We start from the raw sequence: 20,430 nt of genomic DNA, 5'->3' as shown, positions 1-20,430 counted from the left end.
ATATATATATATTTTATATATATATTTTTATATATATATTCACACACGCGCGCGCACACACAAAAAAAGTCTTTGATAGGCTTTCTGTGTTCTAGTAAAAATAGTTGGCAGCTGCAATCTGTGAGACCAGAACTGATTTTTGTGCTGCCTGTGATGCCCCACTGCAAATTGTCTCTCAAAGGCAGACACTTGTATTTATCTGGCAGGTTGAGCTAGTGCCTGCCTGAGACAGAAATAACCGCCCGTTGGGACACACACAGAGCTCGTAGATTTTTTGCCTGGACCCTGCAGAAGAGGAAGATCCTTGAGGCAAGTTAGGTAGTTTGATTTTTGCAGAGTTCAACGTTATCTGAAGTCAGATGGGGGAGAGAAAAAAAGAGAGAAAAAATTAGTGGAGAGAGGTTATTTTTGACCTTGTGTTTAGAGAAGCTTCCTTTGGACAACTCAACTGCTACAAAACTAGGTAGGCAAGTGTATTAAGATGGGAAAGTCAGATGGAAATCTCGGTGACCATATGATCTGCCTTTACCATGAGCCCTCTAAGACCTCCAGTGTGTTTCTGCTGATCTATCCACCGTGTTTTCTGGGCTCGTAGCTTCCTGTGGCACCTCTGTGTTTGGGTTAACTCAACCAGAGATACCCCACTGCTAGGTGGGGAGCACGTATGCTTCACATCCATGCCATGACTCCTCTCCTCCACCAGCACTGTAATCCCATTGCCAGTTATGCTTGCAGGCCCACAGCACTGACTTTTATGTATATTTTATGTATACGTGTAACACTTTTATGTATATTAAAAATAACTTAAATGCCATAACAGACCTGAATTTCTCCTTATAAAATAGAACATAAAAATGAACATGTGGCAGCTCTTAGATACATGGCAGCTACAGGAGAGTGCTCTAACATCACTGAGTAGAGCACAGTAAGATAATAACCAGCACACCAGAATATCACAGGGTGACTGGCAGTATTTGCTATTTATCTTGCAATTACAGTAAGAGTCTCCAGTTTTAGTATCCAACCATCTAATTTGAAAGAGACAGGTCAGTACATGCACTTTAAAAGCAACAGTGTTAAAAACATCAAGGCAACTGCTTGCAGTAGTGAAATGCCTTGGATTTCAATTGTAGTATATTAGCTAGGGTTTTTTTTTTATTTTTCAAAGTTTTTTTTGTTAACAAATGTGGACTGTGTTTGTTATGTCTTAAAATGCAAATGTTTAGAAATAACAGGAATTGCAATAAAAATCCCATTCTATTTATGACATCTGACACTAAGACAGAAAAACGTTAGCTAATGTTGGAGCCCTGATGCCTGGAGGTTTGCATTCCATGGGAAGTCCTCCTGTCCAGGCTCATGGTGGGTTCCCCAGCAGGAGCTCCTCAGCAACATCCTTTGGTGTCTTCCACCACTGTGGCAGAAGGGGATGAGAGCCATGTGTCCATGTATTTTTGAGACACCAGAAAGGGCTTAACTCAACACCTATTTTACTTTTGGTCCATGTTACCAGTTTTAGTTATTCTCTCTTCCCCTTTGGGAGCTTCCCCAGTGCAACAACCTGTGTCTCCTAATGTTTCCTTTCTTTCCAAAATGAAAACATCATCTACAAAAGCTTTTCAGATCAATACCAGTGAATTAAGCTCTTCTTATAGAAAAATGTATGATAAAAGACTTAATTACGTTGGCCAAGTAAATCTTGTTTTAAAGTGACAAGGAAACAAAAGAATTTAGGAGCACCGCATATTTTACAGCTGCATAAATCTGCTTGAACAACAGATGCTATTATCCAAGCAGTTTTAAAATAATGCATCAGCCTTTGCCACAGAGTGAGTCTCATCTGCATACGCTATGTTCAATCACTGCTAGCAGAAAGTAAGCTAGGAAGGTCTGCTTTCACACCGGTGCTTCAAATGCAGCAGCTCAGTCACTCAGAAGGCTACAAATCTGCAGGAGATCTGTGGGTTGGTTTGTTTTTGCTGCAGGGCTTGATGTCCTTTGCTTACCTCTCCGTCTTTGGATTCCAGCCTGAGCTCTGTCCTGCAAGTGGCTTTCAAGCTGCCGGCCTCGGCGTTGATCTCGATGCCTTTTGGAGCCTCCATCACCAGTGCACGTGTGGGTGACTCCAGTCTGTAACAGAAAGTGGAGTTACAGATCCCGGTGGGTTGAATACTCATGCTCAATCTCAGGCTGTCAGCTTGCACAGCCTGACTGCCCATTGCACAGCACTTTAGGACCTCCTGATGTTCAGTTCCATGCCTGGTTTAGTCAATGGAAAGAATTCATGCACAATATGGTAAAACACATCACAAATCCAATCTGCTAACATTTAATATCAACTTTGCTATGCAAGGTGCAAAAAAAGCTTCCCCCATTGTGCATGTTCAGATTTCTAACTAATCAGTGATAACAGGGGATATTAGCAAAGCAGTAAACCTGCACAGAGAGTGCAAACACTTTTCTTCCTCAAACCACTGTTCAAGTGGGGAAAAATTATTTCTCCCCACTCCGGGTAAGGTGAGGTTTGGAAGGGTTTAAGGACATAAGGAAATTGATGAAAACAACCAGGCTGAAGACCCCAAAATTCCTGGTCTCCAGACCTATGCTCACATCACATTGCTCACAGCCGTGCTCCCTTCTGCAGTGCTTCAACCCCTCTTAGCCATGGATATGCCACACAAGTATCTGACAATCCTGTTATAGCACTAACACAACCAAATCTTTTAGTTCAGGCAATTGGGGTTAATGCTGTCAAATGTAGAAGCGCAAGGTTCAGTCTTCCTTGCTGATTATCCATTCATAGGTCTTGTATTATACTTGTCTCTTCTCTTCTTTATAATACAGTCTCTTATTATTTTCTGTATTGAAAATAGTAATAGAAAAGAATTCTCCCTCTTTGGGAATATCCTCTTCATTGATTTTATCACCATTTATTTACTGTACCGTCATAAAATCTAGACTATGATGTCCTCAGGTGAAGCAGGTAGCAGGACTAGAACAGAAGCTCCTCTGCTTCCACTGCTTGGGGCAGGCAGCCCTGACACAACCGCAGCACAGGGCAGCACACAACCACCGAGCTTATTGGGGCAGCTTTTAGGATTTGCTTGCATTACTGCAGTAACACTTCAGCTGTTTCTCTGCTCTTCATATATAATCATTTGTGCAAGTAAGTGTATTCTTAAATGGACTCCTGCTGGTACTGAGACAACATTTTGGGGGACCGAGGGAATTCAGCTGTATTTATTGCAGCCAACAGTTCAATAAAGCAAAGGCACAGTTCCCTCTGTGTGGCACTTTTCAAGTTATGACTTTCCCTCTTGTCAGTGTCTTCATATTGCTGCTTTTTGAACACCCTTCCCTCAAGACCCCGAACTCATCCATAATTTCCTGGCTGACTCAACTAAATCTAAATTTCAGGGAAGAACTGAGGCATCCGCAGGCCAAGGAACAAGCATGGTCTCATGGTTAGCAGTCACTGCACAATCTTTCTGAGCTGATTTTTGTTTGCTCTCTGCAGGGAAACTACATCTTACATAAACTTTCTTCTGATCCCTCCACTGCTATCACAGGGTGGTTCCTGTCTGAGGAACCTAAGGTTAAAGCTGCTGCTACTCACTTTTTTTCTCCCCCCTGATTGAATTGCAGATTGCATGGAGGAGAAAAAGCTTGCAAGGAATGATTGACATTAAATAGTGCTACCTGGGATATGATTCCTTCTGACCTTCCAATTGCAATAACTGCCCTTCCAATATCTGTTAGAATTTCTTTATGGTAAAAACAGCCACAGTGCACAGCCACAGGGCTCTGGGACATGCACTCTGGTGGCTTTCATTACAGCGGCTTAACACTGTCTGTCCCATATTTTCCCTGGAGATTTCTGCCCAGGGATACAGTACACTCTCATCTTTGGTAGTGCAGCTCACAAGCTGGTGTCTACCCTTAAAAATGAAGGATGCTCTGCTTGCACTAAGCCCCCAAGATCTGAGTTGCAGTGGCTGGGATGCAGGCACACATTCCCTCCTGCTGCCTCTGCTCCAAAGGCCAGATCCTCCACAGGAGACACAGACAGCTAAGACCAGTAATGTCTTAAGTCATTGTAGCTAAATTCACCAGAGTCTGTGTCAGACCCCAAGACAACTGAGCTAATCTGAGGATAAAATAATTCCCAAGAACCATAGCCAGGTGACTCTTCAGGTCTCCAACATCTTAGTGACTCTTCAATTTGTTTGATCCCTTGGTTGTCTCAATTTATTTGTTCATCTGTTAATCTTGTAGCTATTCTGCCCACTGAGAAATAAATCTTCTAAGTGCAAAACAATGTTCAGACACCACAGTGCAAATGCATTCATTTGCAGCAGCAGCTCTCAATTCCTACTCTGTACAGGATCAGCTTCCCAGTCCCACACCAGTGCTTTACTGCAGAGTGCAGAGAGCTGGGAGATCAGTGAATGTCTTCCTGCATTGGGGGGGAATCAAGAGAGGACCTTCTTGTATATATTTTCCTGTGTACACAGGTCCCCATAACGTCAAATCGAGTTAAATTCATGCCTTGAACAAGCTACCAAGTACTTAGGATAACAGTTAGATAACATCGTCCCAAAGTTTTGTTCTCCTTTCATATCTAACAAAGAGAATAAGTTGTTCTCCCTCCTCCACCCAATGAAAAACTTCAGGCAGGATAACAGCATCTCCCAAACACTGATGAAAAAACATGCTATTTTAGACACATCCTAATCCCTCCAGAGCTTCTTGCCTCATGGAGGCACAAATGACCCTCTTGAGCATCCCTCTATAGTCTATGATGTATCATGGGACAAGCTTACAATGCTGGGGCTTTGCTGCTGCTCCATAACTCACCCTGCTCCCTGCAGCACCACGTGAGTTTTTTAAAGTTAGCTGAGCTGACCCCCACTCTGGCACCCTAAATCACTAGCCTCAGACAGCTGCAATCTTGCTGACATGTTGAATTAACCAAAACCCATCCCTTTAATGTTAAAAATATAATTTTGAAGCCATGCAGATTTTTTTAGAACCTTCAAACAATGGAAATGAGTGCAAATTCTGTAACAGCAAAGCGCAGCTCTTTCAATGATGAGAAATTCTGTTTTGCAGCCCACGTGGTTTTGTGCTTGTGCCATGGGTTTGGAGTCTGACTCTTCTCTCTCTTACATGTTTGATATTGGTGTAACTCCATCTGTTTGCATGGGACTTTCGTCCCAATTTATGCTACTATAAATAAGGACAAAAAGGTCTTAATAAAATTTTCCTTGGCATTTGAGGGCCCTATCATTGTAAGGGATTTAATTTGATTACTTTCTGCTATCCTGAATGAATCCCTGCGACACCTGTCTTTAAACCAGGAGCTGAAAAATCTATGCAAAGCCAGAGGAAGCAGCTGAAGAGTTTTTGCTCTAGGGGGTTTGAGTAATGTTTACCGAATATTTTCATTTGAAGCAAGTGCTTAAGAGACACTCTGCTTTTAAACCTAATTCTGTCTTCCAGAGCAGAACCAATTTGAAGACTAATAATGAAAGAAAATGATTTAGCGATGAACAGATCATTTGTTCAAAATCAACATTTGTTTTCCAGTGTGATACTCTGGAGCTTTCAGTAGGACTCACATCTCCCAGTTAGGTGTAAGCTCATACTTACAGCAGTAGGCTGGAAAAGTGGCTGCATGAATATAGATTGTTTCATTATTTGCTCCTGCTCTTAAATTTACCATCCTAGCAATTGGCACATAAGCCCTTTTTATTGACCATGGGTGCTGCTTATTTTCGTTCTAGCATTTCCAGGACCAGATTCTGACCTTTCTCACAGAGCTGTGCAAGGAGGGTAAATTCACTGCTATCCACAGAATTACAGCATGCTGAATTTGGGACTGAGATAAGCTACTTCCTCCCACTGGCATAAAATTTTATGGCACTGCCATAAAATTGCTCCTGTCCCACCTACAATCTCCAAGAAGGTGGATGAAGAGACAGTCTCCTGTCTGGGTGACTACTCACGATACGGCAACCTCTCCTATGGACCCCAGGCTGTCACGTAAGCCCAAAACTCTCAAAGAAAAGACACAAGTAACAGGATTTTCCAAACTATCAAAGTACTCAGGTTCCACTTATTACATCGGGTGTTAGGTACTTTTGAAAATCCCATTGAGCACCTAAATGCTATAACAAATCTGACCCTTAATCTCAGTTCTTAGTTCTGCAACAGAGGTAATAGCACTTCCCAACTCCACAGGGAGGATGAAAAGATAAAAATATTAGTGGTTGTGAAGCGGTTACATACGGTAATAACTGAGGCCAGGTAAGAGCCATAGCCAAAGATAGACGGCTGGCAGATGGATAACTGATCTTTCCAAAGATGCAACATTAGGCTCTTCCCTTCATCAGAAATACTGTTAAGTCCTGTTCCTCCTACTGAGCACACTCGCCCTGCATATCAATGTGCGAGATGATGTATGCAGGGGAAGCCTTTCTCCAGCTCACCACCATGCTTAATGGACAGTGCTAAATGGGCCTCTTAAGCCCTTTTACTCAAACCTATGACCAAAGCACCTCACATTCTGAAGGGAGGTGATGCCATGCGTGCATCTCACAGTGAACCCTTCTCCTGCTGTTGCTGGAAATTCTGAGCTCCTGGGAATCAACAAAGGAGCAAAATTTTCAGTGCCATCCCTGCTTTGCTTTGAAAACTTCAGCAATAATTTAAAGGAGGTCAGCATGTGAGTTTGTATTGTGGTTCCAGTGAAAGTCATTCTCTTGGAAAGATCATTACTTTCTCAGATTTCTAGTTTTCATTTCTTTCATCATAAACAGTCACATCAATCACTCCAGCTGCATGGACTGTATTTCCTTCTTGTCCCTCTCCTCACCCTGCCCCAGGATAATGCATCGTTTTCCTTACTCTTATGAACAGCCTTTTGAATTTGGGGACAAGAGAGGATATTACAGACATGAAGGCAGTACAACCCACAGCTAGGGGCTGCTGGCGTGCTTCCAATAAAATTGACATAATTTCCTTAAAAGAAAAAAAAAAAAGTTTAATGCTAATAGTTCAGGGGGAAAAATATTCAGCCAGGTCCAGCAGTGATGCAAACAGGACTTCCAATGCGTGGCTGGTACCAAAGGCTGCAGCACAGTAGAGGGATGATCCCCAACATGTTAAAGGAGTTAACATGAGCTGGGGTCCTATTGCTGCCACTTTTTTTTTTTTTTTTTTTTTTTACAAGGTATGGCCCCAAGCTTCAGAATTTCTGGTCCCCAACAGGGTTTTTTTCTACATGGAGCACAAACTTTGCTTGCAGTATGGAAATGGAAAGAGAAGTTTACTCTCGGGAGGTGAGGAGCATATGATGCAGCAGTGTGGTAACATGAGCTAATTTAATTTTGCTTAGAAACCTCTGGACTGAGAATAGAGCATGTATTACTGCAGCTGTAGCCCATTATTTCTAATGACTCTAATTATTTCTTATGGTATCCATCTGACCAGCTATAAGATTTCACATTGAGCATAAAATTAGCCAGTGTTACCACTGTGCCTGCTTACATCTCATACAATTGGTAAATTATGCTAGCAAGTAAACGTAGAGCTTCATCGATTTGCCAGTAATGAACCAGTATCTCAGGTTGAAATTTGTATTCACTTTTAACTCCCTTGCTTCAATTAAATCAATGGGATCACCCATTTGCAGTGACTTATACTTCTGACTCCATTATTTGTGTGTTATGTACATCTATTCATAGTAGAAAACACAATACTTTTTTCCCTATTAACTGGAAGTTAATTAGCTTTTACTGAATTGCAAACAAACTGCACTTAGTGTCTATTTCTAGAATGTTTTAAAACTTTTTTTTTTTTTAAATTGCCTTACCTTTGCTTGTAGTGGAATATAAAATGTTTGGGATGAGGAACAAGGGTTGGGTTTGGACTCACCTAGTGAAAAACCTCAACTGATCCTAAGGTCAAGCAACGTCTTGTCATCTCCCAAAGAGCAAATACTCTGCCCTGAGCTCTACCCTTTGTCGCTAGTTTTTCCTTCCTACTGCAAGGCACTGCCACTTCATGAGAACAAAGTAAGCTAAAAATATGGCAACAACAGCATGCCTAATATAAGACAGGGAAGAGAAAAAAGGGGGCCGGCCTCGGTACATCAGAGTGAGAGTTTAAAATCAAAAGGGGAAAATGCAGAATGTCTTTTTTACAAGATACGATGACTTTGACAAAATATGACATACGTGGCACAGTACAAAAGTAGCAAGTACTTTGAGAGCATATAGAAGAGATCATCACTAATAGGAAAATATGTATCCCTGTTATTTATTGCCTAGCATTGACATAAATCTTGTTTTCAATTACATTTTAATGAAGCACACCAATTACTTTGAATGGGGACATCTGATTACAGTCTCAATCAACAGAAATAAATCTTGCTTATGGAAGGTTTCCAGAGTATTTTATTTAGGAGCATTAATTACAGAAGTAAACAAGGATATATTATTATCATGTCATTCAATTGTAAATCCTGCCTATCACTGTAAATACTATTTAGTTTGAAAGCATGTATCATTATACAGTTTCCAGTGTTTATTCTGCAAATCTAGTAAGTGACAATTCTGGTGCAGCCATAGTCTGAAACAGATTTTTATGGATGGTGGTCCAAAGCCTCATGTAATTCCTAATATGATCTAGTGGACAATGAATGAAAATACTGTCAGCTATCATCCACAAACCATGGTTAATTCCTAAAGAAAATCCAGTTAAATCTGTTAGAGACCTGACAGGAGCAGAGGTCTAATGACGCTTTATTGGAAATTACTGTTTTCTAATTGAGCCAGGGATAAGTCTGGTTTAAATGGCAAGCAGTGCAACAACTTTGCTTCTCTGTATTTGGGCAACACAGATGCTAAAGAGATTTTGTACAAAGCTGAGTAAACAGAAAAAGAAAATAATATGAATTACCCTTGTGCTTAACACTGTTCATAAAGTTTAATATTTCCTTGGATGGGGAACCTAGTGAACATGCTGCATGCATAGTCCTGCTCGGACTCTGCAAGTGCTGCAGTCCCTGATGGATGGAGGAATGGGTGAGAGTGTGTGTGTGTGTGTGTGTGTGTGTGTGTGGGGACCTGTGTGCTTGCTCCATCCTCCCCTCCTGCTGTGCTGCATCTATCAAGTCCTGACCATTTCTCCCTGCTTCAGCTCTGCTAATTCAAACTCAAGCTAATGCCTTAAATCTCATTTTACAACTTCCCTTTTCTCTCTTTTAATTTTTTTTAAATATAGCTCTTACAGCTGCAATACAAAAGAAGTGCTTAATCACAGAAAGTGTAATAAAGCTGCTGCTAGTTTTGCTAACTTCAGCTTAGTGCCAAATGAACTAGCTTATGGTTTTCATCCAGTCTGAGCTGTAGGTACAGTGTTTAGTGAACTTTTCTGAACAGAGTCCATGCTAAAACCATACTCTTCTGACTATATAATAGAAATGTCTCTTCAAAGGCTACAATTCTGGAAGGAGGGCTAATTGAGTCACAGAAGCAGTTGGAAGCCATTATGAAGCAGGTCAAATCCAGCATTAGGAAGATGCTCAGCTAATATTCAAAGAAGACTGGAGTGGGTCTAGACAAATGAGAAACCAGAGGAGTTTGTAGGTATGGTACTGGCTTGCAGCGCTAAGCAGGTGAGAACCAGCTTTTATTTTCCACTGAAAAAAAATGTCATTCCTTAGCAAGAGGAAAAGGTTGAGCGTGCGGTTCCTCCCAGCACACTGCAAATCCCCTGTTGTAGTCTTCCAGTACACTTTGCACTAGCTGAGGTTTATCCAGAGCACTCAAAAGCAGTAAAACTAGAAAACATGGACGAATCAAAATGCAATTGTAAATTCTTTGTGATTGCTTACCATGCTACGGCATGGGAATTGCTGAAGGAGATGTAATTATGCAAAGTTGTCCTAAATGTTTTAGGGTTTGGGTTTTTTTTTTTTTTTGACTTTTGAAGTAATCTCTGGAATGGTTTACAAGAAGACAAATATAATATTTAGAAGACAAAAGCAGGGATCAAACAGAAAATATCAAATTAATCTAGGGAGAAAAAATGTACTGTGTAATACTACTGAGATCTAGTTTCATTATAAACTGCAGAAGTGGTGAAGAGTAGAGATTCTCAAAGAAAAAAGTATGAGATTAAAGTTTAACGAAGTGGAGGTATGGCTGAGAAAATTAAAATCATCTGGATAATTAAAAAGTTCTATTGCTTATAAATCAAGGAAAGAAATTATCATGGAAATTGGGAGATAGTTGAAAATGATGTGTGGTAAATACAGATGTGGTTTAAGAAAATGATGTATTAGAATGGCCAGGGAAGGGACTTGGGGATGCAAAATGAATTATCCCTATTTTAAGTGTAGAGGTGACTGAAACTTCACTCTCCTCACCCTGTGGGTTGTGAGCAGATTGGTCTTGCTCTGAATTCCTACTGTGCCTGACAGACCTGAGCAGCGAGCTGTCTGCAGGATTACCTCCATCCTGCCATGCTCAGTCTTTCAGCCTTAATTGATAAGCTGGAACACCCAGAGTCATTAGTTTCCCATGTGGTGGGAAACCTCCACCTCACAGAGCCTGGCTGTGGCCAGAAGAAGATGCTGAGTGTCTGGGGTCACATCCTGAGCAGGCACAGTGCCACTGTGCACTGTTTGGCATAGGGGTCATCAGCTGAGAGCATGGGCAGGATTAATAAAACCATAGCATTGTAGGTAGGACTGAGCAGATTCAGCCCGTAGAGTACAGCCCTGTACGTAAACATAACCTCTGCCAGGAACCAGCCCTATGAGGCACCGTGAAATACAGGAGCAGAGAGTCAGCTTTGGCTGGAGGAATATCAAAGGACAGATGCTCCCTCCTCTGACATGATCAGAAGTGGGACAGTAAATGACATTATCACAGACCTCTAACTAAGCCATAATAGCGCTACTACTGATGCCACTAGCTGGAACTTAAGAGCCTGTAATTATTTTATTATAAAAAACTCATTACCAAATGCCTCTCATCACAAGTTACGTAGTCTGGGTCAAAACTGGTCAAATAATGGTCTAGAAATTCCTTCATGGCTGTGTATGCTAACCAGAGGGCTTGGAGCTGCAGTGTGGCCGTGCCTCTGCTCCCACTGACCACAGCTTCTCTGCACTCCTAGTGTGGGAAAGTAACAGTCTCAGAAGTTAAACATGCCCTATCTACTACCTAAACCTTTTTTTTTTCCCCCCCTTGTCTGATATACTTTGTTACATAACTTATTGCCATAAAATAAAAAAAAATCAAAACAAAATAAAATCCTCCGCCTGTTGGGTGCATTAATAAGCACGCTCATTTCACACATGGAGAAAAAGAATTACTTTGTATGTTACCATAATTGCCTAAACCACAAATGCATTTTTCAGAAACAAAGGTTGGGCTGGTGTAAGTTTCTAATTACAGGTTGAAAGCTTCTAATTAAAAGGCATAAATTGGAAGAAACCCTTTCAAATGGAATTATAGAAGAGGCTGCTAAGATTAGGTATTATCTTGACATACTGTCACCAAGCCAGGGAGGAGGAAAAGAAATAAAGTGTTGCAGCTCTTCAATGCGGTCACTGACATTGCTTGCTGCCTCATGTCTAACAAAGTGCTGCCACCAGGAACACAGAGGAGATGAATGCTTCACAACGTAGGTCTGTGGAGCCACCAAATTTCATAGCAGCCCTGAGCCACTTGAGCAGGAAAAGGGACAACTACATTGTAGCCTGGGGGCTTAAATGGGCCTTTTTATGAAGTTTGTACTGGCTTCTGGATGGTGGCAGGAGGACAAAAGCCACCCGAGTTGGCCTAAAATTATTAAACCCAATGGAAAGATGGTAATTGAGTCAGCTAAAACTTGCTAGATTAACCTATAAAATACTTGTTAACACAGACGTTACACAGTGCTCTGCTTTGGGGTGACTTTCATGTGCAGTCAGTGGCTGACACTGGGTCAGTTTGGGCCAACTCTCCACTACTTTCATGGTTTACTCTTCTGTTTGATGTTGGATGACGGCAGTATGATGAAAATTTTTAATCTTATTGTTCTGTTTTTCCCGGTGTTAAATAATCCTGCTGAGCAGACCAGCATGTCATCATTATCAGTGAAATAACTTTCTCGTGATAACCCAACATACTCAAATGGGAGGATTACTGGCAGGGGTGCAGTGTGCAGTGCTATGCAAATATTGCAGTCATTATCATCAGTACTTTGCATGCAGTCTTCTACATGAGAACTGCTTTACAAGGAGAAGACATGTTGATCTAGATTTCAATTTTAAAATTCTGTTTGAATTCTATCTGTCATTGGATTTTTACCCGCCGTTTGGTCAGACATAAAGGAAAAGGGTCGAGTAGATTAAAATCTCATGTGGATAGTGCACAGGTTCAGTCTACAGTGCTTTTTGCAGTGATGATTTACTTTTTCTCTTCTCTGATGATTTATTCTATTCCTTCTAAAAATTAGACTTAATAGTAAATCACTTACAATGAGAAATACAGAGATAACACAACTATAAAGGATTTGAAATGGTAGAATAAAAAACCTGCTGGAAAAAAAGGTGTGTCTGTATGCATCATATGCTTGGTGGTGATATACTTTGGAAACATGTACACACTTACCTAAGTGGATTTGAAGAGCTTATTTAGCATGACAAATTGGCTACAACCTGATGGCTATTTCTGAAAACCCATTTATAGACCTTCAGACACTCATACTCCTGTGGCATATCCATTCATTGTACAGTCAATTTATACTGATTCCACCAAATTAAATCTTTATTAACAAACTTATTGACTCTGGCTTCGACTTTTTGTTCCCTCTTTTAATTAACTGCAGTAATGAGACAAGCAACATCCAATATAACAACTGACCAAACATTTTCTTTAAAACCTGCAGTTTATTCCAAGCAGCTTCACACACACAAAAAAAGGCTGAATTGCTATTTGCTAAATGTCAATTTTCACACTCTGTTGAACCTTTTCTGAAGCTTGTCAACCACAAATCTGTAGTATTTTTCTCCCTTCAGACCAGACCTATATAGAGAATATAGCAGGTTTTCAGTTACTTTTCATTTTTATGCAGAAGATGAACTGTTTGCTATCCCCAGTATACTTCACAAAATGGTGAATATGCATGAAGTGTAAATCTAAAGGGATGCACATGCCAATGTTGTGGTCTCTTTCACAGTCACAATCTACACCATCAATACAGTTGTATGTCTGCATGTGTAAGGCCACAGAAATGATCCAAACTCTTCAAATCCAGTCCATTATTATGCAATAATACTGCACCATCCTCTTTTCTAATATGCTGGGCTCCTGCTAAGAGTCTGGGAGGTGTTTCACCCTCCAGACCACTGGTTCACAGATTTGTTCCCTGATTAGAGGCACAATTCCTATTTCCAGCTGCAATTCCCTGTCCTGGCAGACACAAAGGAGCCTCACTTAATCACAAAACTGCACACACTTCCTTGTACGACCAACTATGACCACACACAGAGATGCAGGACTTGGTTCCAGTAAGAAGAAATACCTTTTACAGGGTCAAAACCACTGGCAAACATGAAATTTGACCTAACTTTTCCCACGCTTATTACTACTTGCTAAAGCTGTGATAGCAAAGAGGGATGACAAAAAGATGCTGTCTAGGTCAGGACACTACCACTGAATAGGGCGATAACCAGTGTCTAGTCTGACTTCAGCCTGGAAGTTAGTTGCTTATTCCTGTATTAAACACAGTTGAATTGAAACCTGCCTTTTAGCAAGACAGCCAATTTTTAATAAGTATCCACTGATTTAAGATTCTTCCACATCCCTCCTTTTATAGCACTGCTTCGTAACCTATTTTGACAATTTGGAAAGTTTTCATGTGTACAACTTACAATGTGCAACACAGAATACAAACAAGTGAAAAATGAACACATCTTCTCTGGAGAAACACCAAGATAAAGCCAAAGTACAGGGCAAGACTGCGGAGGACAGAAACAGAGAGGGGCTCAGTGCTCCACCGTGTGACCCATCACCATTTGGGCACTGAGGAGCTTGGCAGGGCAATGGGAGCGATAGGGGGTATTTGAAGAAGTTAGTCTCAAAGCTTTGATAGTCTAGAACTAAAAATATTAAAGCTATTTGAGATTTCCAACTAATTTCTTGCTTTCAAATATGCAAAGGAAAATAGGTTGGGAAATGGTGTGGAGATGAAAATAAAGGGATTGTGTGGGTGGGTGGAGGGAGGAATGGAGCAGAGAGAAAGAGATTGGGAAACAAAAAAAAATCACCAACTTGCTGAAAAAGAGCGTATAGCGATGTCTCCAAAGGGACTACTTTAATTCTGGGAATAGGATGTTTTGCAAATTCTTAGCATCAATTTATCTTCAACTAAAAATAAAACTGTTTTCTGTTTATCTTTTGCACATAATCACTCCTGAGTAAAACATATGTTTTAAGGTAAGGTTTGGCAATCTTTCAAGAGTGATATGCTAGACGATATTTTTCCTAACTAAAAGAGAGGCTGAGCCTGGTGGTGGCAATTCACCATCTGCTGGGAGATGACCAAATTGGTTGACATGAATCCACCTCTGCATAGACCAGCTACATCCTTGTCCTGCTCCACCTGGAATTGGTGGGAACTGGGAGCTCTGAAGCACTGCTGCTCACAGGTGCTTGTCTCAAGAAGCTGTGATCCCTTCTCTTGGTTCTGCTTATGCTATTTGATATGTGCCACTGTGCTGTAGGTTGCTGACCTTGTTTGTTTTAAGGTATAGAAATCTGTTTTCCAGCTCCTTGAGTCAACCACGGCAAAATGAGAAAAAGTTCAGCGTTTCTTGACTTCCATGAGGTTCCTTCCATCTTTCCTTGAGCAAGTCAGCATTTTGACTGTAATAACCTCCCTTATAGGACTTTTTAGCAGATAACAAAGAGACAATTACAGCAGTTAATGGAAGAGGTCAAATGGAGGTGAAATGAAATGGATTAAAAAAAAAAAAAAAAGAACTGATGTCAGAAAAGTCTCCGTACCACTCAGTGCCATAACCACTTCCTGGAACAGGTTTTTAGCTGTGAATTTCATTTCCTTTTACTCTATTTTATTTTGGCTTTAAAAAGAGAGGTAGGCAGATAGGAGGACCGCCTTTGTGGTTGAAGAACTGGAATTCAATTTCCAGCCCTGTGATGAGCTGCCTTTGTGACCATGCGCGAGCACATTCAGCACTCCCTGGGTTTATTGCAGTATAATGGCAGTGGGGATGGCTCAGCACAGCCCAGGAGGAGCAATTCTCCCAACACAGCAAAGTGATACAGACAACTCTTTGCAGCTGATTTCTCCTAGTACCCAAGCTAATTCATCTGAAAACTTTCTCATAGGACTGCCACCTCCACTGCAGAACATGGCCCAGAGCCATTTCCTCCCCAAGAAACTTCACCAGATGGTCTCATGCAGTAGGAAGGCCCGCAGGTACACAGAGGTAACCCCACTGACTTCCCAAGTACTGCCTTTAGAAGAAGTCAATAGAGTTACCTTGGGAATGTAACATGGGAAAGGACATTGGACCTTAAAATCAACATTAATTCTTCCTTTGCCTGGCCAAACAAAATAATAAGAATGAAGAAACATTGAATGAAAAAAAAAAATAATTGTGGCTATTTTATTGCCTTCGAAAACAACAATAATCAAAGCTGTAATTTTTTTTCCTAGAATTCCTTCCTTTTTCTGAATTGCCTGCACCCTCATGGTATCTCTCAGAAGTCACATTAACACTATATATTGATTGCTTGGTAGGCAGTAGAAGGGAAAATAAAACAAGCAAGAACTGAAACTGTTTGGGTTCCTGAAGTGCACGTGGAATATAGATAATTTTCTGTGGGTGGCCACCACTGCTGAAACCTTCCCAGTGAAAATTACTACCACGGTCTTCATCTGTGTCAGTAACCAAAGCCATCACTGAGTCAGGCAGGGTAGGAGCTAAGGTGTTTCTTCCCTTCTCTTTAAAATACTGGGGTGTTTCTGTTCTTTCAAGCAAAAAGTACATGAGATGTCTTTATTTCTGCCACTCAAACCTGACACCCTGCCAGGTTTCCAAACGTCACCTGCTCCTCACAGACAGAGAAGTGCTACGTGCTAAGGCTGGCTCGTCACACCCCTAGCATGAGGAACACCAAAATTCATCATTCCTTGTAACACCTCCATGTCCCAGCAGCCAGGAGCGGTTAGTTCCTGTTCTGGAATAGTGAATCCAGTCCTCACTTTGTGGCCCCAAGGAAATGAGGACATTTGTGCCATGTTCACACACCACACTGAGGAGCCACATCCAACACTGGACCTTCCAGTCCAAACCAGTACCACTACCAACTTTTTAATGTTAACCAGTGTGACTGCTGGGATAAAACACTGGAATGAGTCAATCTAAAAGATCACTTGTTTTGACACTGAATATCAAGCCTGCCATACAGACCTCAGAGAAATCCATATATTTGTATCACAAAAATACAACAGACAATTTCCTTCAGAAAAATCTCCTTAGTAGGGAGGAGGCATTTGAAGGTGGTTACCTCCTGTCTCCCTTTTCCAAGACAGATAAGGAATGTTTTCAGCATTTATGACTCACAGATTTTCCCAGTGTTTCCTTTCATTTTGCACAACCAGATTAAAAGGTTGCCCAGGTATCATAATACAACTTCTCAAGTTGGATCCAAACATTGACCAAGACTTGGCTGCGACTTAGAACCAACAACCCCAAACCCATGGCAGTACATCAACGTGCCAGGGAAGCGTTTAACACTGCAAGTCCAAAGCCTCAAAATGGAAACTCTGGTGTTTTTTGACCTGCTGTTCTAAAACACATTCTTGTGTCCATGCAACATCCCAGCATCGCAGTTTGTTGTGGCAGCGGATATTTGTTTTTCAAAGCAATTTAGAAGTGGATGAGAGGCAATAGGAGTTAACCTGAATTTTCTCCTGCCTCAGCCCCTGCCCCGCTGCATGCCACCAGAAAGGCAATTTCAGCATGCCATGCCTGGCTTCCTTTTTGCTTCTCTTGTTTGCCTAGGACATGGTAGTTGCAAGGACTACTTCTTTCGCTGTCTACACAGCATTATGCACAGTAAGAACTCGTTTCATCTACACCATTTAGGAACTAATCTTAGGCAAGGAAATATTAGCCAAACATGCTCTGGTTACCCACATACAATTAGCTGTGAACTGGAAGAGAAAATATTTTAAATAACAGGACCATTAGAAAAGACTGGAGATTGCTAGCCTGTTTTTAAAATTCTGGTGTTGCATCTTCCTGTGCCCACTGCATGTGAAGGAGGTAGTTGTATCTTATCTACATGCAGTATCTGCTGCTGGATCTTCTGGCCTAAACGATTTTCATTCCTACGTAACATAGCACATTAACGCTCGAGGGAAGGAACCTATTTCATCCCTGGATTCAATAAAACATGGACAATGGGATCATGAGTCCCCCAGTACAGGGCTTTCAATAGAACCTGACTCTGGCATAAACAGGAGGGGAGAGGGAGACAGCTGCCTCTTACAAAACTTGGAAATTGCAAAAGAATTACTTTTCTGTCCCTTAGATATTATTAAGTTCACTGCAGTTCTCTCTCCATCTTATTCCAATGATTCCCAGTCCTCTTTTTTTCCCGTGTACTGCTACAGAGCAGTAGCATTAGGCAGAAACAACACTTGCTGTTACTCTAAAAACAGACATTTGCAATTTTTAGTTTATAAGTGATGACAGTAATGTAGTACCCAGAGCAAAATCACTGAAACCACACAATGCCCCCCACCCCCAAACCAGTATAAACATACTCTGCAGCTTCAAAAGAGTTCAAACAACTCCATCCCAGCAGCATTTGTGGTGGACGAGGTGTGACCTGCCTTCCTGCAGCCTGCAGAGCTGAGCTCCTCCGGCTGGAATGCCTGCCCAGGCTGCAGGGCACGGCCCGGTCCGGCAGCAGGGATGTGGAGTCAAACCTGGGGGCAGGTTTTATCCAACAATGCTGACCATGCTCCTACTATGGGGCTTCTACACATGACAGTATACAGAGTATCTTTATCTCCTCTAAAGGATATAATTTATAAAGCAGTCACATCCCGACAGTCATGCTGCTTTAACTTTACTGCTCTAGTTAGAGGTATAATGTGGGGAGAGCTTAAAGAGATATAACTGGACAGGCCTCTTTTAATTGTTCCCACTAGACCTGTGCTCTGTGACCTTGGACATCTACAGAGCCATAAATATGAGCTTTGATTGCTGTTCCCATAGTGACTGGCAGGAAGAACACACTGGAGGGTGGACTAGGACTGCTTCAAGCAGGCAAGCAGCAACTGGAAATGATTAAGTTCAGAAGCTCTGGGGACACTAATGTCACTGCAGGCCAGCCAACCTGGAAGATAAACATTGCTGGGCACTGCGAAAATGATTTTTCTATTTGCTTTCCACTGAGAGAGTGAACTAGGCTACACTATAGGCACTGGACTTGGCAAATGAGACCGTGAGCTCTTCTGAGGCAAATTTACCAGTCCTTTCTGCTGTTGGAGATGTCAAAGCTACTAGCAGGGTCTGTCACATTTGTGCTGTGCACACTTTTACTCCCGAGGAACAGGAACACCAGCCCGTGAGCTCAGTTAGACCCACAGGGCAGGAACGGTTGATGCACAGAGAACACTTATACATGGAGCAACAGACAACATGGGAGGCAAAACCATCCCACGCAAAGTTGCCAGGTACCTGGGCTGTCACTCTTCCAGTGCCAAAGCCAGCAGAGTTATTTCCATAGTGCTCTACGTTGTGCCACAGTGGCTGTCAGAGGTTTTGGAGTGAAAATGGGAGACCTTTGGCATCCCACTTCAAAAGTGTAAGGACATAGTGGATGCACCTGGGGAGAGGAACGCAGCTTGTCCTGCGACTGTGACATCCAGCTCTTGCTCTCACTGTGCTCTGTGCTGTCAATACAGAAATAGAATTCAAACAGCTCTAAACTCTCCTATTTCAAGCTAAGAAATGGTAGAGTTTCAGGAAAAAAAGTAGAGACACATGCTGGTGGCCTGAGTATATATAAAAACAGCTCAGGAATATTTATATTAGCAGACTGCACAGCAGGAAAAACTGAGCTGTGCTAAAGGCAAAGCTGCCAGAGTATTTCTGAGTGACTTGCTCAATAGCACAGTGTGGTGTGCTCGCTGGCTGCACATTCACACGCAGCTTCATTTACTCCCCAGCGATCAGGGCCTTCCACATCACAGAAGAATGGAATTTACACATGGTCAAATCTAGAATTGCCCATAGATCACTCAAAGTTATAACCCTCAAAAACACAACAGCCTCACAGTCTCCATGAGTATATTAACATTTGGAATGGAAAATAGCTGTTCGACCAGCCAGGATAAATCAGTAATTATTCAGATGGAAAGTAACACTGAATCTACCTGTCTACACACTTTATATGCTATCCAAAGTCTCCAATTCACATATATTAAACTCCTCAGACTTTGGTATTGTGGTAACTTTAATGCCAAAAGCCAATAAAAGAACAAGCACAAGGCATCACTCCTCCCTTACTACATATAGGAGTTTTACATACACCCATAGGTCTGTTAAAAAAAACATGGTAATTCTGACACGTTTTGAAGTCAAGATTACATGGTCTTTTATGAAAGAAGTTTAGTGGCATGTCACAGGGAGACACTGTACCATTCTCATGTGATAACTGATCATCCCAATCTCTTCTCTATGCCTCTAGCCTTTCACTGAAAGTAGATCCCATCATTTTTCAATTAGTTGAGTCAGATTTGCAAAGTCTGCACATTCTTATAGTGGCCACAAGCACTTAAAGCATCAGCTATTTTTCTTTCTAGGTTTGGTTCCTCTTTTTTAAAAAAAAAAAAAAAAAAACAAGAAAATATCAGAATTGTGCAACATTCTTTTTTCAAATGACCAGCTCGTGACCCCATGATATTTATTCAATATGGACCATCATACTCTGAAAAATCAAGCATTATAAAAAATGAATCTCTCAGGTGCTCAAATTTCCTAAGTTACTTTTGGAAATATTGACTAATAATAATTATTGCCTGCTCTGCTTCACTGTTCATCTCTCTTTAGAAAGTGCACTTCTTGAACTGTAGAAAATGACACTTTTAAGAAGAATTTTGCATTTTTCTGACTGCAGCAAACCATATGGAGAGTGGCTGACAGGTCCTGATGGATAACACATATACTAGCAGCTTCCCAGAATACTTATCTCTGAAAAGAAGGAAGCTCTGCAGAAGTGGCCTGGATAGCTTCATAAATCAATGCCACACCATTAATTCCTGACAGCTACTAAAAATTAAGGCATGGTCAATTTTAAGGATTGGTCCTACAAAATTCTTGCA

The 20,430-nt window shown here is 41.4% G+C and overlaps 1 protein-coding gene across 1 annotated transcript in view; it reads right to left on the bottom strand.

Moving 5' to 3' along the window:
• Positions 1–17: 17 nt before the first annotated feature.
• The window catches only part of LOC104526842 (delta-sarcoglycan-like), a gene marked incomplete at its 5' end in the record, with an annotated part of 33,562 nt that continues 13,149 nt past the window's right edge, over positions 18–20,430 (bottom strand). Inside the window, 2 exons of the mRNA XM_010170412.1 lie at positions 18–349; positions 2,007–2,130. Coding sequence (XP_010168714.1) covers positions 176–349; positions 2,007–2,130 — 298 coding nt within the window. The remainder of the gene's footprint in view (positions 350–2,006; positions 2,131–20,430) is intronic.

The sequence above is a fragment of the Antrostomus carolinensis genome, unplaced genomic scaffold (assembly GCF_000700745.2).
Source record: "Antrostomus carolinensis isolate BGI_N321 unplaced genomic scaffold, ASM70074v2 scaffold25516, whole genome shotgun sequence".
NCBI classification, from domain to species: domain Eukaryota; kingdom Metazoa; phylum Chordata; class Aves; order Caprimulgiformes; family Caprimulgidae; genus Antrostomus; species Antrostomus carolinensis.
This window is presented reverse-complemented; position numbering and strand designations above follow the sequence as displayed.